Source organism: Salvia splendens, chromosome 5 (genome assembly GCF_004379255.2).
Source record: "Salvia splendens isolate huo1 chromosome 5, SspV2, whole genome shotgun sequence".
NCBI lineage: Eukaryota > Viridiplantae > Streptophyta > Magnoliopsida > Lamiales > Lamiaceae > Salvia > Salvia splendens.
In genome coordinates, this window is record NC_056036.1 from 5453234 (window position 1) to 5478223 (window position 24990).

Consider the following 24990-nt stretch of genomic DNA (forward strand, 5'->3'; position numbering starts at 1 on the left):
TATAACAGCATAATATATGCAAATTAGTAAAAGTTTAGATTTCATAAAATATTTAAAGATATTATTTTGATAATAAGAAGAAATATGAATTGATAAAATTAAAAAAAGTAAAAAAGGGAAAAAATATGCTTTGGTTGAGGGGTTGAACCCTAGACCTCCTAGTTAAAAATCCAACAACCAAACCATTAAACTACTATATTTTATATAACTTTTATAGAAAACAAATAGATTTTTACACTCAATGGAGAGAGCGGATATGCTATTTTCGGCCCGATTCAATGGAAAGTTTAGGCTCTCCGCCAGTGTCGCCATCGATAGATAATAGATTACACAAGCCAGCCGATGCGATTAATTAGTATTCCGTTTTTTACCTCAAAATTTTTAATTTTCGATTCTGACCATTAGTTAATGAATAATGTTATATTGATATGTTTTATTATGTAAAGTTATCTTGATTTTGATGACATATATTAGTGGTGATGAGGAAATTGGCATCTTATTCTTAGAGAAAGATCTTGATTGAGTACCTAACGTCGTGATTTACTCCATAATGTATCATGCTCATTGATCACCCACCAATATACCATAATTATCAAAACTCCATGTGATTGATTTGTATATGGCACTGAATATATCCGTTTGCTCGATATAATAATAATAGTAATAATAATAATAATAATAATTATTATTATTATTATTTACTGCCAAACTTTGCCTTTATTAGTATTAACTATAGTTAATTATGATGGCTTGAAATCTCAACGAACCTCATCAAGGTTTAGGTTGGAGTATTGAGTAGTATATAATAAAGTATAAATATGAACTTTAACAAAAAAAAATGGAAAACATGATTTGATCGATAATTTCAACTATTATATTTAAAAGTGAAGTGTTACTACTAGAGAGTATCATGAATCTCGTGATTCATGATAATATAGTTGATCTGGTTTGTTCAGATTTACGTAATTAGCAATAACATCGACATTTTTCTGAATTTTGCAAAACAGTGGAGTAATTTTGTTTAGGCTGTTGTTGAAGTTTTGGTTGATCCTATTCCATTCTAGATATACTTTGACTTTCACGTGAATTAAATTTTAACGCCCAATTGGCAATTATAGGAGTATTTATGAATCGAAATATAACTAATTCGATGAGAAAATGACTTATCATGGTAGAATAATATGGTGGGGTAATCAAATTGCCCTTTTAATACGTTACCAGTTACCACAATCCAAATTCACTACTTCAATTCCATGGGTGTGACTGGAATTAATTTCCTTTATTCATTTTTCACAGATCATAAATGAATATGAAACAGAAATGTACGCTTTTCTTATTAATATTATTAAATCGGCATTGATTTTAATGAGGCTGGTGGCGTGCATGCATCACTTTTTATGTTCAATAAATAGGTTTAAATATGTTGGTTCTTTTTTACAAGCATGGCTATATAAATCGAATTGAACATTAATGATTCACATTTTCATTAATTTGTACTATCATGTTAGGATGTGTTTGGTTTAAACCTATCATGAGTCTTATATGTACGTGGAACGTTTGTCTAGTTTATTTCTATTTTAATATCTGTTAAATTCATAATCAATTATTGATTCTATATGTTGATTATTTTGTGCTCTTAGATTATTTTAATATCCGTTAAATTCAAAATCAATTCAAGAAATGGGCTTAAGAAGCCCTTATTTAATCTTTCAGTTTCGATATTAAATGAATATATCTAAATCTCATCTATACATCCGTGCAAAATATAGAAGAATCATTCACAACAAATTGAAAACTTGTAGTAATATTATTAAACCCCTTTAAAATGTAAAAAAAACATTTAGGATATTTTTTAATTCAATTAAGGACGCTAATTTTTTGTGTTTCCAAAAATATCACCAACACTTAAAAAAAAACGTCCTTATTGTTAGTGTCCTAACTAAATTTAGAGGATGCAAATGGAAGCGTTCTAAAAAACAAAAGATTAAATTAATTTACTATTATTTATTTATGAATGCTTTATTTTTCATCCTAAACTGTTATGGTTTTTTAAAATTTTCCAACTCAAATAATTGTATCTCAATTTTTTGTTTCTAAAATATAAGTTTTTTATTGTGAATCTAATTTACAATAAAATAGAAAAATCATTTTACAGATAAAAATGATAGTCTAGAATGCAACGATAGAAAGGAAGAGCATTATTATGAAATATACTTCCATAGATAAAAAGGAGAGGAAGAGCGATCTAAGATAAAAGTAATTAAAGCAATGTTGTCACGTGCGGTGAGTCAAATCACGTGCGGGAGTCATGGAAAAATGAAAGAGAAGCATATAATGGAATGTACTACTTGGGTTGTGTGAATAATAATTGGTGGTGATAATGAAAATGGCACCTTAGTTTAGTATACACATTCATAAATTATTATAAATATGCCAATTTTATCCCTAACTAGCATCTATCTTCATATTATCAAATCTTGTTTTGGACAAATGGCCGCATTTATCACATCGGTTGAAGCATTTACTCGAAAATAGCTAATCATTTACTCCATTTACTACTAATATCTATTGTTTTATTTTTGAAATATAACTTCTCATAAAAAAATCTCTGGCGATCAAAATATCGACGTGGCTACCAAACTAACATGTCAATTATCTACTTGGTGATGATACTATATAAGATGCACTAATTTGCAAAACTGTTAATTTACTCGATTTTGTCTCATTATTTTGAGCATTTACTTACAATATGCACATAAGTATAATATGAATGTACATACAAGATATTTTAATTTTTAGAAATAATTTTAAAGTTTTATAGTACTTTAGTAAGTTACTATTATTATTGCTAAATAAATTTAGCCTACTTTACATTTATAAAATTAAAAATTTAACTAAGCTCTTGTGTGTGCATCCAAATCCTAACTTTTATAGAAAAGACAGATATCTAATTTTTCCCACGCTTTATCCTATCGTGGCTCATATTATTAAAACTTTAATCAATCAATTCTAAAATCAATTAGGCAATGGACTGACACTAAACCATGCCTTGAACCACGGGACATCCCAACAATACACTTCCCTACCTATCATGCTTATTCATCAATATTTTCTTCAACTATGACTATAACCTTATGATTATCGGTGAAATGTTTAATGGATTGCATGATTGTTATGACTTTTCTTTTCTAGGAATAATACGCACCGTGTAATTATGTTACATAATCAATAAAAGAAATCATCCCAAAAAACTAATATGTTAAGAAAAAGTCGATATTTAAGTCTATAAACTTCACATTTGTTGTTGTCACAACTAAATATGGCATCGAGTTTGTAATATTACAGTGTCTTCGGTTTGTTGGATTATACATAAAATTTATGAATGTTGTTCTATACGATGGATTCATCACAATAACTAATACTATCAGGGCATTATAATGTAAAATTAGTCCCTGTCAATTCAATCTTGTGTGAATCTATTTTTTAGTAACTGAATACTTGTGTGAATCTATTTTTTGGTTTGACTACTCAAATGAGAATCTTAGTTCAAAGATCTGTCGGTTTTTAACCACAATGCCGTGTGGAATTGAGAAAACAAAGTCCCTTTTTTGGCAACCAAAATTAAATACTCCAATAATAATAATACTCACTAAAGACCATACTTAAATTTGTGTTCAATCAACATGAAATACACAATATCAAATTGCCATTCTATTCTCGTGAGGAAAAATTATAAGTAATGGTCAAAGAGGAAAATGAGAAAGCAGTTTTTTCGATTCAGAAATCAATGCAAGGCAAAAAAAAGAAAGATGAATAGTAATTAATCAACTGGAATTTTGTCCCAAACTAATGTATGTTTAATTGTATTCTCCTACAGAATCAACAGAGTACGAGCTGAAAAATTTGCTCAATCCATCACCATCAAACCAAACACATGACAAGAAAAATTAATTAAGGACCTAGGTAGCTAATTTAGTTATTTCCATGTATATTTACAGGTAATTTGCATAGCATTAAATTAATCACGAGGCGGCGGGCTGATTTGGATGCGTCGGAAACGGATAAAATCTGGGCCTCGCTAGCGGAAACGGTATGACCTTGGCGGCGGAGGCGGAGGTGGAGGCGGAGGCGACGCGCTCGCAGGAGGGGCACATGGTGAGAGTGGTGGCGGCGTGGAATGGATTTGAAGTTTTGAGGGCTCTCAAGTCTTGCAATTCCTTTTGCAATATTCTGTTTTCCAGAGTCAGCGTTTCGCAGCATTTCTTCAAATACTCGCAGTCAACCTCCGTCTGCTTCAGCTTCGTCCTGCAATTCCACAAACACATTAGCTGCCACTTTTTATTTCAATAATAATAATAATAATTCTTGGCACCTCGCTCTTCTGTTCTGGAACCAGACCTCCACCTGCCGGGCTCGTAGATTCAGCTGTTTTGCAAGCGCCAGTTTCTGTTTCTGCACAAATAAATAGGTAGATCAGAAGAAGAAGAAGAAGAAGACGACGAAGCGAAACTCAGTAGCTGGTAAGAAAGAAGCGGAGTAGTTACAGGATTGAGAGTGCTGTGTTCTTTGAAGCTTTCTTCGAGAAAAGCGGATTGCTCTTTCGACAATCTGAGTTTTTTGCGAGCGTTGAGGCCGTCGTCGTCGTTCGCCTCGAATTCTCGCCTGCTGTTCGACGACGAGGCCTCCTCCGCCGCCGGCGTCCGGTTCACGTCAAATCCCTTCGCCGCTGACGACCCATTTTTCGAGCTCCCTTTTTCACGGGCCACAAAATTAATCCCTATATAAATTAGGAATGAATTTAATCCATAAATTAGAAGCTACCATTATGGGAAGAGGAAATCTGGCGAGGAAGAGGAGCAAGAGGTAGGAGATTCAACTGGAGAGGAGTTTCCTCTTGACTGTCATCACTCGCCGATACGTCGTCGTTCTCTTGAGCTTTTCCTCTTTCTTGATTGTTGGAGGTGAGCCCCAAAGACATGCAGAAATCGAGGCCGCTGGTCTTGCTTTGATTTTGGTTCTGATTTGGGGAGTTGTTCTCTTTCAACAAAACTGGAGATTTCGATGCATCTCCCAAGCTCAACCCCAGCTCCATATTTAATTTGAAGAGGAAAAATGAGTTTGGATATGAGATACAATGGGAGAAAAAAGGGTCTTTTAAAGATTCAACCCACTCTGTCTTATTTTAATCCAAAGAATGGCAGGGGAATAGAAAGGAGGAGAGAGAGAAGACGAGGAGTCGAAGTAGCATCCACATCCGTGCTCTTGTCAACGAGCACGGATGTGGGCCCGGACCCACCTTTACTTCTTACTCTTAGGCAAGAGCACAACACCCACATCCGTGCTCTTTCACAATGACAAGCTCAAGTGCCCCACCATTCTATTATTCAATTTAAATAAAAACATTTCTACAATATTAAAATGCATTAAAAATAACCGGAATAATATTACAAATTACAAAAAAAATAAAAATTACATAATTAAAATCTTAAAAATTAAAATTTTCATAATTAAAGTCTTAAAAATTACATAATTTAAATCTTAAAAATTAAAATTTTCATAATTAAAGTCTTAAAATTACATGAATATGTGTATTTATAGATGATTTTGGGGATAATAAAAGTTAAAAAAATAAAAAAAATCCAGAAAACGGTAAAAAACGGCCATTTTTAAGATTCTAATTTTTTTAAATTTTTTGTATTATTTTATATATTTTTTAAAAAAAATTAAATTTCTAACGGAAATGCCGTTTGTCAATCAGAACGCGCCACTTCAGCTGCTCGCTGGCACGGACATTCTCGATGCATCGAGCAGCGTCGAGCCAGTGGCAAGAGCGCAGCGGCAGACAGCGGTGCCGTGCCGCTGGCGCGGACAGACGGACAGCGTCCTGCTCATCGCTGCGGATGCTCTTATGCCATCTTTTTAAGGTTTTTCTTTTTAAGAGGATTAAGAAAATTTTAGTGGTGATGATTAGCATAATGGAGGGTTTGACCGATATACTCATGTTGACAAACAAAGATCACACGTGAACCGCCAATTTTTTAGAGGCCAAGACATGTCCCCCTTTCAAGATTTTGGGGGTCCCTGCTTAAATCCACTTTTCATGCTCTCCAAATCTAAACACACCTACTCTCTTCTTCTTTTTACTAATATCATTGCTTATTTCTAATTTCATGTGTTTAGTAGTTGATTTATGAGGACAAAATTTATGACCGTCATCGATCTAGGAGCCTTTTTGTTACAATTTCAAGGCATGCAAACCATACATGGTGAGTAACCATACTTTGGAAAATGAAAGTGCCATATTGCTGTTCATGGAGCATGTAAGTGGGGACAAAGCACGTTAAAAAGACTTATATTAATTTATATATAGAGATAGTCGTCAATCTGGGAGGATAGTCGTTGCAGTTTTTAGGCATGCAAACCATACAAGATGAGTAATCATATTCAAAAAATGAAGGGTTCAGAACACAAGTACAAACATTACTTATGTTGGAATCGTGCTTGGTCAAACAACTTTGACTAATAATAAATGATACAAGACATTTAATTTTATGAAATTAAATGCAATACCGTCGATCTACGTTCCGAGTAGATGACCGTAGTATATTCATTTTCTCAAATCCGATTCCCGGTGAGTGAGAAATAATATATTAAAGTTGGTCACAATAAAGCTAAAAATGAGCTATGAGAAAAACTAAGGGATTAATTAACTGAGTGTTAATTATCCTACATCGGGGATAATAAATTTCTTTGATGAAGTATTTAATAAGATGAATTATTATGTGTAATAATTATCGTGGAATAAGATGGGTGACATGGATCTTGGCAATTGGTCTTTGGGCTGTTCTTTGGAGCTGGTCGTTGAGCGTGGTTCAAGCCCGGCTTATTTTTTTTAGACCACCCCAAACTCCACGCTATCCCCGATGGGTCCTAGTCCACGTCATGTTCCCGCTGGACCCCGACGCATAACGAGAGACAAAAGGTCCCGCTGGACCCCGACGCATAACGGGAGACAAAAGGTCCCCGACGGTCCATGGTGTATCCCGTCATGTAGTGTGTCCAGGTGCGTCGTGTGTCTTCAGCTCCCAATGGCTAGTGCACCAGTCAGTAATCCCCGGCGGTTACAGTCAAGCCATCATGGCACACATAATGGTTATTGACTCCATCAGTGCACAATGGGTGGACTTGGCCTATAAATATGCAGTCACTCCATGCATTGCAAACGATTGAACACACAACAAACTCATATCATTTGCACACCTCTCTCCCTCTTTGCAGTCTTCCCGTCGAAGCTCTTCCCCCTCCTTACTCCCGTTCGCCGGAGCTCTGCTGCTAGCGGTGCTGCTACTTCAGAGACGAAACCGTTTTATCTTTGGGGACGACACGCAAACCGAGAGTACTACCGGGGCGTATCTCGTCTTGCGGAAAGATGACTCCTCGACTCGGCTTACATCTTTACGGTTTATTGTTTCAAATTCTTCTTTGTAATTTAAATTCAGTTTATTTCCGTTTAATTTCTTCATTCTTCATTGGATTGTATTACGTCCGGTTAGTGTATCTTTGTATCACAGTTAATCATTTCAACCGACAACGTATAGACTAATCTTGAACACAAAGATAACCAAATTGGGATAAAGAAATATTGATGGTAATAGTAGTATAGTACTATTTGTCGATATAATTGGAAACCATGATACAACATTTGTCTTTCTAAAATTTCAAACATACTTTTCCCTTTTCTCTCTAGCATTTAGCATTAGCATTACTCCATGACTTTATTCATAAAATTACAAATACGTCCTTAGTATGATTGGGCATATTACTATTTACTAGTTACTACCATGATTTATGGCCAAATAACCTTTTCCTAGGTAGTAAATGCACGAACTGCGTGTGCGAATAAAATTCTAAAAAGAAAATGCTTTTCGAATTTGAACAGGTTGAAAGATCAAATTTAAAATAACAAAAAATTCAATGTAAGATAACAAAAAAATAAGAGTCGATGTAATATACTTTAGTGTGTGGATATTTGAATGATTTTAATAGTCGTATAGCTTGTAGAAACCGACGACCACCATTGTGGAATGAGTGCCATAATTTTCAAGTTCAGGAAAATGTTTTCAAAGCTAACCTCATAATAATAATAATAATAATAATAATAATAATAATAATAATAATAATAATAATTATAACTATAATAATTATTCCGCCTTTTCTTCTTAATGACGAATTATAATTACTTGTCTATCAAATTACACTCCATTCAAATTTATTTACATATAAAGTGTATAATTAGTAAGCTCACGAGAGCTACATGGTGGAGTGGAGGGAGGGCCCAGTTCCTTCAAATAATTTTTCTTTTATGGGTAATTTATAATTTTATTATAAAATTATAAAATTTTGAAATATTATTATTAAATTAGTTATATATATCTGAGAATCATGAATTGATTCGTACACTAACACTGTCTTTTTTAGCAAAGATACAATGACAAAAAAATATGTTAGCGGCCAATAATCGTTCAGCACCTAAAAGGAACTAGACTAGACCGAGACGTAAGTTTTTTCTCTATCGATTTTTATTATTTTTAAATATAAAATTACTATTACATATTTAATTAAAGTTTAAAATATAGTACTAGTATTTAATATACAAAAGCCGTATCAATGTATTATGAACTTGTTTAAGAAAATAAAACATCTTCAATATTCATTTATTATGGTGTTGGTGCTCAAGAATCAGGAAGAAAAAATAGCTTGATTTTCGTGCTCATTAATTACATAAATATACATTAAATTAATGTATGAATTAAAATGTTAATATTTTATTCATTATATTACTCTTATACCGTTCCTGAAAAGAAAAACCTTGAAGACACAAAGTATAAACTGATACTAAAATATAATAGAAATATATAGTAGGAGTATAAAAAAAGTTAAAAAAACTGAGTAGATAATAGAATTTGTAGGTGGGATGGAGAGGAGAAAAACACCTGGGATTCAGTTGGGCAGTTATTGATATCATCATTATTGTAGTCAATAAATAATGAGTGAATCATAAAGCAAAGAGATAAGCATGAATTGTCTTCATTATTGCCCCTTCTTTTGTCACACACCCATCGCTCTCTGTCTCTCTCTCTCTCAACACACACACATACACACACACATGCCAACTTAGCATCGTTTTCTCATTTTCATTACTGTTAGCAATCACAACAATTTCAATTTGGCGCATGATCTCTAAATAGGTCAAAATTAAGTTTGAAACTATATACATTCAATAAATTGGTACGACGTCAATTAGCAAGATCTTTAAGTTTTGATATGTATTGTTTCCATATTTGAGATTCAAATTTATAGTATAATAATGAGGATTAATTTTACCACTATAAAGATAGCATAAATTGTTCGGTGGAATAGTTGGGGCGCCGACTGCCGACGATCACTGTCACGAATGAGGAATCCAAACCACTAAAAATATTTGACCTCTCACCATTTACGTTTTTTCTATTAGTATAAATATCCAAATATATGATTTATTATTTTTTACAAGAAGAATAAAATTAATACATCATGTTTTGATTTTTATGTAATACTACTATATAAATTTGATTCTAACTCCTTTCAAACAAATTAAAATGTGCACTCTCTATAAACGTAAACATATTTGCTAGTACTACATAATATGTGGATAAATCTGTGAAAATAAACAATAATTACAACCTAACTTTTGTTCGTAAAAAAACCATGTTTGCCCGCAAATGATGCTTCACTCTTTGAATGCAAACTTGATTTACAAATGCAATAAATCCAAAAGCATAACCACATCAAACATGCTCTACCTTCTTTCTCAATTAAAGTTTTCTTTGACTTTGGGCACTCTGCCACACATGTCACATGAGTGGAGTAATACTCCCTCCGTCCCATCGTAGGAGTCCCGGTTTACCACTTTTGGATGTCCCATTTTAGGAGTCCCGGTTGTAATATTCCATAAATGGTAATATGTCCCACATTCCACTAACTTTTTTCCACTCACATCTTATTATAAAACTAATATATAAAAGTAGAATTTACATTCTACTATCTTTTTTAATCAATTTTCTTTAAATTTCTTAAAACTCGTGTCAAACTCAAATGAGACTCCTAAAGTGGGACGGAAGGAGTATATTTTTCTTTGATATTGGTACTAGTGTTTTCTTCTTCTTTTTTTTTAATTTTACTTTTCATTGTTTTTTTACCAAAATGGGTACTTTGTTTTTAATCTCATCTAAATGTGGTACTACTTTTTCTCTTTTACTTTTTAATAAATATATTACAAATATTAAAGGATTTTAATCCCACCACTTCCTCTAAATGTATGCAAATAGAGTGAGCGAATTTCAATACTAATCAATTTGCAAATATTTTAATTTATTAAGTAAAGCAAATAAAAACATAAAGTTGGGCGAGAAAATATTAAATGTTAATCTAAAACATAGTACTATAAATTATCCAAATGGGTCAACAATTCATAAGCTTGCGTAATTCACCAGATATAATCAGAAGGAAAATAAAACAGAATAAAATAAACTACAGGAGTAAAATTTACATGTCTATGTACCCATATTCATTTGGATTGTATAACTGTAATTACATTTTGTCAATCTTAAAGTAGACGAAAATTAATGATATTCAACTCATTACAAGGAAAAAAAAAGGTAGTCAAGAGCCATTTAGGCATCAACCTAATTACAAATAGTTGAAAAAGAAAATTCTACAAGACCACTCAATATAGACACCTGAAATTTAAACAAAGGGCTATGTACACATATGTATGTATGGATGGATGCAGATGCAGATGCAGCATGTGAAGTGTGGGGCAAAGTGATGCACAGTGTGAAGGGGACAAGTCTCCAACAAGAGCAATCATTGGCATGAAGAGAGCTGCATCCACAGTCCCACTTTGAAGCAAATTTTGTGTATGTATGTATCTATATATTAGGGAATAGGGGTAGGGGGTGGGGAGGACAAGTGCAAGAGGCAGTCCTCCAGTGGTATGAGTGTATGACCAATTATTGCACCACTGATTGAGTTGCTTTTCTGCTTTATATTTGTCCCACAAGTCCTTCTCAGGCCTGCCCACACCCTTTTTCTACCTTTTCCCTTGATAATAGCTCTACTTCATTTCAATCTCAGAGTGATTGCCCTACCTGAAAAATCAAGACCTTGGAATCATAATACTCATCTCATTTTGGCATTGCCAACTTTAACTTGGCTGGTAAGAGCACTATATTCTTCCAACTCATGATTAATAGATTGTTTCCATCACCATACGTCATGCTTTGTGACATTACAACAAGACAGAAAGTTTAGAGTGGAGTTGCAAGTTGTAGCTTTGTTAGTGCAAGATTAGTAGGCAATGACTCCAGTGTGTAATACACTATGGTGGAGTATTATTCACTCAAGCACTTGGTAACCACCAAATCCACATTTATGTTGATGACTGCAAAACTATAAAGTATGAGAAGCTTTGAGAAGTTCAGTGTTTTTTGGGACCTTATGAGATTCTCGAAAGTATGGTTATTTCTTTCAGCAAGGCTGATAAAATTTTGGCTAGAGTTAAGGGGCTTCTAACACTCTACACAACAGAATCAAGGTGAAGAACAATGGTTTATTCTTCAATCAAGAACAAGAAGAGAGACACTGAACACCTCACTCCTAAAAAACAAGCTTCTTGAATTATTTTATATTCCATGACTCATACCGGAAACTACCATAACCATAATAACAAATGAAAGGAAAAACATCACAAGCTGTAATGAAACATATCCTTCACTGGTAAGTGCACAAATAACTTTTTACGAATGCGGCCTGCTGTACATATACGTCTTACATTGGTATTACCCTCAAAATCAGCTTTTAGAAGCTGATAAACTGTTTTTAAAAATAAGAAAATCTAAACTTTTTTTCTTCTAATAAATCCAATTCTGACAAAAATATGTGATTTGGTCATTTTTAACAAGTATATTTTCCTCACTAATCACTATTAAAGATGCACGATCTTATTTACAGAGCACCTCAATTCTTTATTATCAAAATAAAATTTAAGACATGAAAGCCTATACTATTGTCCAAGTAAACTATGCTAAACAGTAAACACCGTCTAATCTTTATACTAGCTTTTAATTCAGTATAATGATGTATATCTGCTACTCCAGTGTTCTCCAAAATTTGACAAATCTCCAAAACTTCATCTATGGGTCTGAGAACGGCATAGAGCCGTATTCTAGTGGCAAACAACTCCCAGCCAAGATGACATATGCAGTTTTCTTGCAACAGTGAGCTTTACAATGTAAGACAGTTTGGGTTGGGTAGAGCAGAAAGTTAGCCAAAAGTTAGGTTGATATCACCATTTTCAATATCCGAGAAAGCTTGGCAGATGCAGTGAACTAAGGATGCAATGCTAGAGGCCAGAGGAGAAGTTGATAATTGGTCAAGTTTAGAGGCGGCCAACTACTATGCATAACTACCCTCTAAAGTGATATCAGTATAGTATCTCATATAGGCATTATGCAATGTGATAAATCAATAAATATCAACAAGATAATTCCAAATTCACCCTCCTATCTTGGGCACCTCTCTCCCAGCATAAATAAAAACCCCATAACATGGTGCAGTGACTGGACAATCACCATAAAGCAAGATCTATAATTATTTGAAATGATAAGAATAATACTACTAGAATACTATAACAAAATAGAAATCATAATAAAATAAGCAGAACAATGAAATATGAATATAATGATAAGATTGGTAGCAATGAACATATCCTCAACTACCAAAGAGAGAGGGCTAGTGGTGTTCATCCAAATACCAGATACTACAATCTAAGATGTCGTATAAGCAAAAAATATAACACAATGTTTCAGATAAACAATATTGTTATTCAATTTTATGGTAACACGTACAAAGAAATTATACAGAGTAATGTTAGTAACTAATCCCTTTCAAATTAGTAACACTAATCTACTAAACTCAATAGTGTCCCAAGAATTGAAATTCACTTGAGCATATGAACGGAAATTACCTCCATTTCTGCAACAGCAACATATGATACACACACACAAACATCAACCCCGCTTCCTAGCTCTCTCGATTCTACGAGCTTTAGGCCGTGGAGGAACCTTCAAGTTCAAGCAAGACGCTGTCTCACGCTCACGCTCACGATCACGATCACCCTCACCCCTACCCCCACTGCTGTTCCCATAAATCGGAATGACATTGGCATCAGTCACCTCTCCCTCGCAAACAGGACATTCTTTAGAACGCGAATCTACGTACTCCACCTGATAAAAACAGGCCCAACAAAACAAGTGACCGCAACAAGTCAACACAGGATCCCTGACCAGCTCCAAGCATATATTACAATCATACAAGCTACCACCCTCCTTATCCCCCTTCTTGGCTGGAGATTCCATAGCCAATGCCAACGCCTCCCCAACCAAATGTGATCGATCTCTTTTACACCCGCTTTCCCTAGCCTTATCCACTGTGCCCACACCATCATTTTCAACAAGAATTCCACTCTCAACATCCGTATTAACCAATGCATCACTGAAAACAACCCTAATCCCCACAGGATTCCGCTCGCAGCGCTGGCTCTGCCTCTGCCGCTCCCCCGCGCGATATGTAACTCCCTGCAGCTGCCGAATTCTCTCCTCCACTCTCTCATGCGACTCATTCGCCTGAGCAACCGAGGGATCTATCGGTTCTTCGTTCAAGAAAACATCAATGAAATCATCCATCGCGTGCAAAACAACTACTAGTACATCAAAAAGCCCATAACTTGAAAACGAAATAGAACTGCGATTTGATTATTTTAATCGGAGTAAATTAGGATCCTAGAAGCCCATACGCGAAGAACTATAGGATCGTCACAATCAAAGACGAGAGAATACAAAGAGTTCATGCATATATATTCAATCGCTGACACTTTGTATATGGGAATCGTTAATCCACCGCTCCTCGAGTAGTGAAAAGGAGAATTTTTGCATAAATCAAAATCCCATGGTTTTAAAGGGGATTACGAAAACTTCAAAAGAACTAATTCTTTTAACCTAATTTGAGCTCCATTTTTTTGGGTCAAAAATCCTTATCCGTTGATTCAATCCCAATACACTAAAAAGAAATACCGTTGGCAATTTATTTTAAGAATAATACCAGGGGCAAAATTTTTATATAAGTGTTACTACTAACTTTTTTACTTGCTAAAATAAGTGTCTCATTTTTAGAATCCGTAATTAATCATAAATTTTCAAAATACTTAACACACCTCACAATAATCGTATCGATCATGTATCACATTTGTTAATCATGTGTCAATCTGATCTCAAATTAGTTAATCAGGCTGTAATACGATCTCCTCCCTTTACAAAATTTTTGTTGTTGGATTCACGCATTCAGATAATTAGACTTAGTAAAATTTAATCAAGTAACATATAACACATTTCATTTGTTAATTGTTATTAAAAAATACATTACAATGGAGTATTAAAGTTTGTTGGAATATATAATTTTATACTAGTTTGGATAAAATATTTAACAAGATAAAGCAATGGAGTATATAAAAAACCTAATAATAAATTTCACGAAAAAAATATACTACTACATTTTATTTTTTATCCATAGCTCATTTTTATTGTATTGAATTTGGTGATAACTCATGATCCTTGACACAAGAAAGTAATCTATTAGAACTAGCTTGTTTGACTGAAAGTTATTGTAAATCGTAATATTAACTTATGAATACGAATGAATAGCTTAGGTATATAATTAATTACCTGTGCGATCATTTTTCAATTATTTTTTTAAAGATTAAAATACCCCAAATTTTTTATGCGATATTCTAGATTTTAGGGATTTATGTTGTATTTTGAAAGGGATATCGTCTTGGGCCTTGGCCTCTAAACAAGGATATATATATATATATATATATATAGCTGATTAATCATATATAATTAACAGAATGAAATTGATAATTAATTGCGGCATTACCATTTTAGTGTGTTGGATTGGTAGCCATCAAAGATATCTACATTCTTTCCAACATTGATATATTTAAAATCAGAAAAATAAATTTAAATTTGTTACTTAGGGTCATAATTTTGAGAATACAGTGTATTTTGGAGGTACGCCTTCTTACCCATGAACTAATCATCTTATCATTATGATTAATCCCCAATTTACCCATGAACTAATCATCTTATCATTATGATTAATCCCCAATTTAATTTTTTTAATGGGATAGATAGGTACAGTATGTTTTTTAAAAAAAGTCTCTAGGAATGCGATCAAATGAGAATATTATTTTAATAAAATATTGAGAAATATACTTAAAAACAAACCATTTTCCAACATTAATACTAACACTAAATGATCACCACGTGAAAATAGTAAATAAATCCAAATGCAGAGAACAGATTCTACCAATTCTCAACAAATTTATGCAATTTTTTGAGGTCATCAACACTACGCTACGGAGTTTTACCCCAGCGTTTGCGTTTCAACACCATATATTTGTACAAGAATCCAACACTAGATATCTCAATGCCTCTGACTTTCCAAAATCATTCAAAGCATATCCTGCAATTCACCCTTGCTCTCCACACCCTCCAATCTCAGAGAGGAAATATAGCTATTTGGCTCAAAATATGATATTTTGTCCACCAAAATTTCAGCTCCCAAGCCCAGTTTTCCCTTCTTTTCTTTAGAGATAGACACGTTAATCCGAACACATTCCTCCGATTTTTCATCGTCGTTGGTTTTGTACACCGGGTTCACAGTGACCTCGATTTTTTCCCGGCCAAGCTCCCTTGTCAGCATGACATGGCAGTGCTTATCGTCATCTTGGATCGTGAACTGGAGATCGGCCGGAACGGATCTCTGTGTGCACCAATTGTAGAAATCATGGAATAAAATATGTCCGGTCAATGAATTTTGACCAAATAATAAAAGTGACGAGACATCTAATTATGTAAAATTAAATGATATAGCGTCAATCTACATTTTACGTAGATAAATGTAGTATATTCACATTCTCAAATCCGATTTCCGGTGAGTGAGAAATAGTGAATTAAAGTTGGGCATAATTAGCTTTTAATTAAAGCTTGGAGTTTGAGCTTAGGGAATAATTAACAGTGTTAATTATGAGAAGTGACACATCTTTTAATGTGCTTAAATTAAGTGACTTTATGTTACTTAATAATTATAGTGGACCAAGATGGGTGAAAGAGCCCACACGCGTGCACCGGCGCCGCCCACCCGAGCCCGAGCTCGGTCTCGGTCTTGGACTTGGTTCTTGGCAATTGGTCTTTGGGCTCGGGTCTGGACCTGCAGTAATCTTTTTAGACCACCGCTGAGTCAGCAATCCAAGTGGCTTGACACATCGTCATGCATGGCACAGTCAAAGCTGCCACGTGAGAAATCCACATGCTCCACACGCGAAAGGCACACTCCTGCCACAAGCTTGTAACCGCCGACGGTTACGAATGCGCCATGATGAACCTTCATGGCTTGGTTGACCCTGCATTGTGGCTTGGCCTATAAATAGGCTAGCCATTCCACTGCATTTCACACACTGAATATCCATCACAAGCATACTTCCTCTCTGCATAGTCTTTTCGAAGCTCTGCCCTCTTCCTCTTCCAGTTCGCCGGAGCTCGTGCCAAAACCGAGAACACTACCGGGGCGTATCTCGTCTTGCGGAAAGAGGCCTTCCTCGACTCGGCTAAGTTCATCTTTACAGTTTCGAATTTCAATTGTAATTTTCGTTTCTGTTTTTTCTTTCTTCGATCTTCTCTCGGGTTGTATTACAACCGGTTAGTATTTTATAGCTATATCTCCAGCACCAATAAATACAAGTTAGTAAAAATTGGTATAAAAAAAATATGCATGTTTATTCAAATCAAATAGATTTACTTTTTTCATGACATTCAACTCTTTGGCTTTGATTTGGGATTCGAGGGCTCCGAGGAGTTGAGGGCCGCCGGAGACGGTGGATTGAAAGCGACGGGCGGTTGTGCCAAGAGAAACTAAGCGAAGCATGGTGAAAATATTTTGACTGCAGTAATTATGTATGAGTGCGAGTGTTATTTGAATGCTAAACTTATAGTAGAAGAAGTTTTAGGGTTTGGATGACTTGGCTTGATACTCAAGAAACTAATTCTTAGAATTTAGGATACTGCTTTATTTGATTTCATTCAATCTTACACGTATATGGAATTTTAAATATTCCCTACAAAACAATTCTCGTTTGAATGATACAAAACAATTCAATGTTACATGCATACATTAATTAATAATTTGACAACTAATTAATTAATGATACAATAATTTAAATTTATATACACATACTCACTATTCAAATTCAAAAAAAAAACTTCTCTGTTTTTCAAGATTTTTAATTGGTACTCGATGTATTGCCTCCAAAACAACACCATTGAATCAATGATTTTCGAAAGAATAGAATGATTAGTTGAGTTCATCATGAATTATTCGATTTGTTTTTCCAAATTTGAAATTCATATCTTATACATATTATAATCTTTAAACTAAAATATATACAAATTACCATTACCTTTGAAAATTAATAAATTAATATAGTACAAAACTACTCCGGGTATGAATATTTTTTTTTATCATCGTTCATGTTTTAAAAAAAACGAGTTTTTGTATTTCAGCCCTCGTCTATTAAAAGAGAGTAGATTCGTTCCTTAAAAAAAGATTTCTCCGTCACTTGCATATCAATTTATTAACAAAGTCAAGATACAGTTACCCCAGTTAATGTCCCACCTATTCGAGAAAAAAGTCAACAAACGTATATTTGGGCGATTTTAATTAATTATTCTCACTATTGTAGTAATTAAGTGTATATATATAAAAAAAATTGTCACCATATATAATGAAATCTAGTATATATATACTCCACAATTATTATTAACATTTGAAATCTAAAACAAATTGTATCCTAATTATAGACGATTGATCATACTATTAATTAAAATTTTGATCATGTGCAAATAAATCGTAAATCTATGACTTTGGAATTAATCTCATCATCTACAATTAATCATTTTAACAACAACTGGAGTAAAAAATATAATCATTGACCTACTACCTTCTTAAGTCATGAGGCTCCACCTTCTAATAAAAAAAATAGAGCAAGAAACTTTCAAATACCATAATATACATGAGAAGTTTGAATTATTGAATATCACTTGAAAATATGGCAATGGTGATGAAAAGCTCCGATGATGAAAGAGAAGAAACACAGCCAATAATGAGCCACTTCAGCCACCGGCACCCTCTCGAGGCGTCGGAGCTCCACGTGGACGTGGGCCCCGCCCCGCCTACGTGTGCACCAAGGCCACCTGCCACTTCCTCCTCCACGGCCTCTGCTCCGACCTCCCCCGCCCACACCCTGTCCCTCCTCCCCTCGCCGCCGTATGGCGATGGAGAGTTCACCTACCACTGCGGCGCGTGTGAGTTCGACATCCACGTGGAGTGCGCGTCGCTGCCTGAGGTCGAGGACAGGACAGGAGAGATGTACATCAGCATGCTTTGATCTTGACCGCTGATTTGCCGGACGGTCGGAATATGGTGTGCTGCGTTTGTGATAGATCTTGTCTGTTTGGCTTGTAACTGTGCTTTGCATTTGACTTGTGCATAAAAAACATGGTGGAGGGGGAACTTTTTTATCATTGTACTGTTATTTTACTTCATTTTGCACAATTCATTTCTCCACAACTTAATCAAAGTTCATTTGACACAATCAACCTTCCCTATTATAGAATAAGAAATTCAATAATACGGGGGGTGTCCTGTATTCATGTATCTATGCCATCTTTATTCTCCTTCCCGCTATGAGTGCAGTATTTCTTATACTAAATTTCTAAATATAGTACATTGTGTATGAAAAGAAACACAAAATGTAACATTCTTGGATGTTAAATTCAAACCAATAATAAAAGTTACATTATAGTGCATACAAAACTTGGGAATAGAAGTTACAAGCAATGTAATCAAACAAGAAAACGGATAATACAACTCGCCAACCTTCATTTTATTCCCAAATGCTTTTTCTCAAGCAATCATTATTCTAAAAATTTATTACCACGCCTTCTACTGTCAGGAGAACTTGAACTCAAGCTCATTTCTTACAATGCTTTTCGAGCCATTCCATCGTAACACTCTTTGGCCTCTCTAGTGGCAGTCCAAGAGCTCGGTCCCAAATTAGCTGTACCAACAAGTAAAGACACAAGGAAAGAAATTTCAGTTAAGAATCAACGTATAAAAAATAGGAAACTAGTAAATGAGGGTGGCTATGCGCAGTAGACAACCTGAGCGCAAATGCCAATAGCTCTTGATACGCCAAAAAGAACGGTGTAGTATCTATCAATGTCAATTGTCAATTAGAGCACATCATGAGGAATAATAAAACAGGCATATCAAAACCAGCATAAAATTTTTATAAATGTACCTTGCTTCTGTTAAACCGTAATAATTGAGCAATACTCCACTGTGGGCATCTACATTTGGCCATGGGTTCTTCACCTGCAAAAGTCAGATCCCAGAAACAACCTACATCAGGACAAAGATATGCAAAACTACAAAAGAAGAGTATACACATGTGTATACATTTTGAATGAAACATGCAGAATATTATGAAGAATTGTCATACTAAGCTATGCCGAATGCATGAAGAATTCACCTAAAAACGTTCAAGGCCTATCCAATAAATTTGAAATCTAACAATTTTTTAGTAAAAAAAAAAACTTAGCTTGATGCCTAAAGGGTAAAGAATGAAGAAATCACATGTAAACTTCTAAGGAGGTTTTAGTGTGAACCAGAGTCCAATACCTTTCCAAGTTCCAATAGTATTGGGGGCACTACCTCATAAAGATTTGAAACCTGCAGCAGACATATCAGAATAACTGAGTCTGAATGTACACCTATATTTATCAAGGCTAAAGCAGTTACTAGTTTAAACAGTGGATCCTCTGGCATGTGCTTGAGAGCAAATTCTCTCTGGCATGTGTATCTTGGATCAGTATTGCGCAAAACTCCATGCCCATATCCAGGAACAACCTATAGTATAGTGACGTAAAGGATGAGAAGGTCAAGACTGAATAGGTCAAATCAAGATGGAAATCATAAAAGAATAACCACAAGACCGAAAACAATTAAGAGGGTTTTGGAGGCTGGAATGTAATGTGATAGCTAACAAGAGAATCAGGGCCTTTTTAAACTGCAGAGCGGGTGCTCAATTTATAATCAGTACGAGAAAGATGGAATATAATTTCTGCATATTAGCAACTGAAAGAAAAGCGGCACTCTAGAGTAAGGTGGCAGCATTTGAACTCAAGCACCAGCATTAACCATCAACAAGAGAATCAGGGGCTTTTTAAACTGCAGAGTGGGTGCTCAATGTAGTAGTTTTGTAATACTATCAATCTAGTAATCTGATTTGTGAAAGTCAGGAAAGATGAAGCAAAAGCAACACAAATGGGTTTCACAATTTGCAATGATACAGATAAACACTACCTTGCCACTATTCAATGTTTTCCAGACATATTTTTTCAAATCTTCTTTGCTAACATTTTCCCCACATTCTTCTACCACCGATTTAATCCATAGCAAGACTTCCTGTATAAGACCAAAAAATGAAGCAGATAGTTAGGAATATCAGATATGTTTACCTTGCAGTTGGAGATACTGTCGGTGGTTAATGGCCACAGTACTTTTTTTGGTTTATGTTGAAATTTCAAAAATATTATTTATTCACAAACAAAACATAGATAATGATAACATGTGCTCCATTGTCTAGAACAAGGAACTGGCTCTAAGCAAAAGGAAGAACCCCAGAGCGAAAGTAGATGTAGCTAACCAACTTTTGGGCAAGACATAGAATAATATTGCTATTAGTCTATTGGTTTAAACTTTAAAGACAAATAATTTTATATGAACAAATGGTTTCCATGTAAAGGTCAATTCCTTTATAAGTCTTGAGTCTTAGTGATCATCAGAACAAAGAGATTATGTATGTTGGCATTGATAAAAGGACATGCACATTTTAGCACCTGATTAGCCAAGCCATGAAGTGGACCAGCTAGTCCATTTAATGCAGCAGCAAATGAGAGATAAGGATCAGAAAGGGCGCTAGCAACCTGTGCAAGTACAATGGCAGCTATTAGAAGAAAATAAAGCATGATATTCTACATACGCCAGAATGACATGAAAGTTGTGCTGCCCATCAAAGCAACTCAGTTACTTAATTAGTGATTCTGTCAGATCAAAGTCCTTCGGAAATAATGATAAATAAAGCATAATGTCACTTACCAGATGACCAGTATGGGCACTGACATTCCCACCTTCATGATCACTGCATGAAGTATGCAAATTACACAGTAGATTAATATCTTATTTAATCTGCTCATGTTATTTACTATGTACAGTTGTACACTGATACATTATGATGAAGAAAATCACAACACCTATGGATGGTCACATAAAGCCTCATAAGCTCTTGCATGGCAGGATCATCAAAACCCAGCATATGTGCGAAATTCCCTCCATAATCTAAAGAGTCGTCCATTGGTATAACTTGCCCATTCTTGTACATCCTTTACAAGTTCAAAAAAATGTTACAGACATAATTATAAACAGAATAAGAATTGAATTCACATGACCATTAGTTTCTTACAGAATGCATCATTAGTGCAATTAGTTTGAAAGACTAAACTCAAGAATCCCAAAAATTATTCCATTCAACCAACCTGCGGTAGATATATGAAGCGACAATCGGAAGTTGAGCAATCAAACTAAGGGAGTCCTCATATGTTGGTTCCCAGTACCTGTTGAGGACTAACCATGATATACTGAATAGGAAATAGGTTGCTTCTATTAGAGAGTAAATCCCGCTTATGAACTTACTTAGACTTATGGATCCCTTTCTCATATGCCTTCTGGAATTCACTTTGGACCTTTAGCAAATAAAGCAAAGTATTTTTCAGTTCATAGCTTGCTACATGAGTGAACAGCTCAAAGCATAATGCAGCTCAGAAACTATTGCTGAAGCCAATGCATAGCCACTAAGGTGTTAGCATCTGTGGGAACAACATGCTCAGAAACAAACATTAGAGAGATTTCCCAATCCCTCAGATTTGATTTTACATGTTTATGAATCAAAGTATCTTATTATGAAGAGACTAAATGCATAAAATTTCTACAGTTATATCCACTTAAACTAATATATGTAACTACGTTTTGCCTTTGTATCTTTCTTATATAAAAAGAAAATTCATGGTCACCCTTTCAGCTTCCAAAATTTGAAGATAAAAAGGTTCAGCTTATGAAAAGCTATTATGAGAAGATCACTCATCACCAGTTACAAGATTTTAAGTACGTACTATTTCACAATATAATATCACATCATCAGAATTTAAATAACACTTTAAGAGCATAAAGATATAATGCAACCAGACGGTAAACTAGGTTTCTTGAATCAATTCTATAAAAAAAATAGTAAATCATCATTCCACCTGAAGAGCCATAACACCAGTCGCAAATTGAGTCATTGGATGAGCGTCAACAGGTAGGGCATCAATAGTTTTATACACGTGATCTGCAATCAAAAAAGAATTGAGTATAAAAATGAGCTTGCAAAAAAAGTTGTCGCTATAAAGGCAAGATAAGTTTACGATGGTCTTGGACAACTGTTGAAGTTTCAATTGCAAAAGGATTATAGGACAGATAATTTTATTTATGGAGGAGATGGCATTAAGGTTTAATAGAAACATATCTAAGAAATAAGAATATCATCGAACATTTTAGCATCTCCTAATATAAGTCATACAGCTGAAAGAAGAAGTTGCTACAATTAGATACTGATGAACAAGTTGCAAAATGGTTTGTCATTTCCTATAATATGGTGCCTAGCTAAAAACTAATTTGAGAGTTGGAATGACCTGGGACAGTAGCACGATTTCTTAGTTCCTTGGATAATGAATCCACTTGCTCCTTTGTTGGCACCTAACCCAGGCAGGGAAAGAAAACAATTAGCCTTCCCAAAAGAAATCAAAGCACAAGTGAAGCAAACACGAGCAAGTAAATAACGTAAAGACAGAAAAAATTGATATAGGGAGTAATATATTCAGGTATACTTGATGCAACTATAGTTGATGGGTGGGTGGGGGCATAAGAAAAAGTTAGCAACCTACCTTTCCTGTTAAAAGGAGCCAAAGGAGGCCTTCAGGTAACGGTTCTCCTCCAGACTTGGCTGCAGGTAATAATTTCTGACATTCAGGAATAGACAAACCCCTGAAGCGAATTCCCTAAGACAAGTTAAGTGCCATTAAGGTACATCTCAGTAGCAATTGCATAATATAGAATTTACAGTCTGCATGCAAAGTGTACTGAGGAGTTGCAGAATGCCATTGATAAATACCTCTTCTGCATCAAGTAATGAAGTCTCCCACAATAGTCCTGTCATTCCTCTCATTCCACCAAGTACCTTTTGACAACGAACAAACAAATCCAGTATTAATTAAAAATTCTCCTGAAAGCATCAGTCGAATTTAAGGATAGCAAAAAAAAAGAAGATAAAACATGTACCATATCAACAGTAATATTTCCCAGCTGAACTTTACCATGTTCTGATCTAAGCTTCTTCAGGCGTTCCTGAGACAACATAAAATGAAATGAGCGATTAAAATGGATATGACAAAGAGCACAATCATTTTTGTGTCAAGCCATAATCATATAGGAAAAGTACCTGTTGTTCAGGAATCAATTCCTTCAGCTGGGAATGTAGGTCCTACAAAGAAGCCAAAGGTGTATAACCACCAGTAAATATCAGCTTATAGGAGAACAAGCAAACACAAAAACAGAACAAGAAAACTTTTTAATCTTGACCGGAAGTTGGGGAAATAAGTGAAATTGTTATTACAGTGGCCCGTATCTGTATAAAACCCAACTGTTCTCCAATGCTAGAAATACACGAGCATTGTCCAATGGAAATCTAGTAAGTACTATAAAACAAGAAGAAGTAGAGATGCTCACAACCTCGGATGATGTCTGGACTTGGAACCAGCGGACAGAATTGCGGAGACCTGGCTGTTGGACCTGGTTGATTCTAAAACTTCAGGTTACAAGAAAAATAAAGGCACGAATAAACATGAAAATCATGCAGGTCAGTCTACATCAAACACAACCGAATAGGTGATCTTCTAGCACAGAATTCAATTCAGCCTGATCTGCCTAACACCTTTATTGCAGGTAAACTTACATGAAATCAATTTTAATCGCCATTTCTAAATCAACATAATTAATTAGGTGGGGAGGGGAGGGGAAGGGAGAACTACAACAATTACTCACAGCGCGCGACCGTAGCTTCGTCAACAGAGAAGCACCCCTATGAAACACCATTGCTCCGGAATACCAAAATCACTGCAAAACCAGATTCATTCAAAACAATTTCAAGCAATCCACACAAAAAGTAAGCCTAAAATACAAACACGGTACATTTCCAGCGATTTATCGATTTATTTCGGCAGATCAACCAAACATCGAGGTGAGAACACTTACAACGGAAAAGTAGCGGCACTGAGTAATTGGCGGTGAAATAAATGGAATCAGTTAAGAATAATGACCTTATGTGAGAGAGGATTTGGGGACAGATATAGAAAGATGAAGAGATGTTTGCGGAGAGATGAATGAATCAACGGCTGACTTTAGAAATTAAAATTAGAAAGAAAATTCCATCGCGGCTCTTGCTAAGGATATTATTTTACATTTGATCTCTCTCTCTCTCTCTGTTAGGAGCATTTTTATTTGTTTTAAAATTTATACTAATAGTCATATTTATTACTCCATTTGTTAAAGATTCACAAATTCCACTCAAACTTGTGTTATTAGAGAGACTATAATTGCTACCTTATTAAAAACCAGAAGAAG

At 34.8% G+C, this 24990-nt stretch overlaps 4 protein-coding genes across 7 annotated transcripts; 1 reads left to right on the forward strand and 3 right to left on the reverse strand.

Annotated features, from left to right (window-relative positions):
- Window positions 1–3800: 3800 nt before the first annotated feature.
- Window positions 3801–5217, reverse strand: LOC121802204 (homeobox-leucine zipper protein HOX11-like). Its single transcript, XM_042201802.1, has 4 exons — window positions 4822–5217; window positions 4545–4750; window positions 4373–4452; window positions 3801–4305 (listed from the first exon to the last, which is right to left on the reverse strand). Exons 1-4 carry the CDS (start codon window positions 5090–5092, stop codon window positions 4023–4025), a joined length of 840 nt encoding a protein of 279 aa, XP_042057736.1. The 5' UTR covers window positions 5093–5217; the 3' UTR covers window positions 3801–4022.
- Window positions 5218–10605: 5388 nt separating this feature from the next.
- LOC121802396 (LON peptidase N-terminal domain and RING finger protein 1-like) lies at window positions 10606–14125 on the reverse strand. Its single transcript, XM_042202059.1, has 2 exons — window positions 13067–14125; window positions 10606–11189 (listed from the first exon to the last, which is right to left on the reverse strand). The coding sequence occupies exon 1, from the start codon at window positions 13782–13784 to the stop codon at window positions 13110–13112; it is 675 nt and encodes a 224-aa protein (XP_042057993.1). The 5' UTR covers window positions 13785–14125; the 3' UTR covers window positions 10606–11189; window positions 13067–13109.
- A 4137-nt stretch (window positions 14126–18262) lies between these two features.
- On the forward strand, window positions 18263–18601 carry LOC121803035. Its single transcript, XM_042202745.1, has one exon. The coding sequence runs from the start codon at window positions 18263–18265 to the stop codon at window positions 18599–18601; it is 339 nt and encodes a 112-aa protein (XP_042058679.1).
- A 365-nt stretch (window positions 18602–18966) lies between these two features.
- Window positions 18967–24843, reverse strand: LOC121805111 (citrate synthase, mitochondrial). Of its 4 annotated transcripts, XM_042204901.1 has the most exons (20): window positions 24622–24840; window positions 24412–24483; window positions 24100–24159; window positions 23810–23851; window positions 23650–23715; window positions 23483–23548; window positions 23256–23369; window positions 23004–23067; window positions 22578–22660; window positions 21970–22019; window positions 21813–21890; window positions 21531–21659; window positions 21376–21418; window positions 21117–21203; window positions 20581–20682; window positions 20017–20124; window positions 19897–19947; window positions 19517–19590; window positions 19377–19428; window positions 18967–19273 (listed from the first exon to the last, which is right to left on the reverse strand). In XM_042204901.1, the coding sequence occupies exons 2-20, from the start codon at window positions 24460–24462 to the stop codon at window positions 19187–19189; spliced, it is 1407 nt and encodes a 468-aa protein (XP_042060835.1). In that variant the 5' UTR covers window positions 24463–24483; window positions 24622–24840; the 3' UTR covers window positions 18967–19186. The 4 variants fall into 4 exon arrangements, with proteins under 4 accessions (XP_042060835.1, XP_042060833.1, XP_042060832.1 ...); XM_042204899.1 differs by having other exon boundaries at window positions 19897–20124; window positions 24559–24843; XM_042204898.1 differs by having other exon boundaries at window positions 19897–20124; window positions 24622–24842.
- Between the last annotated feature and the right edge of the window lie 147 nt (window positions 24844–24990).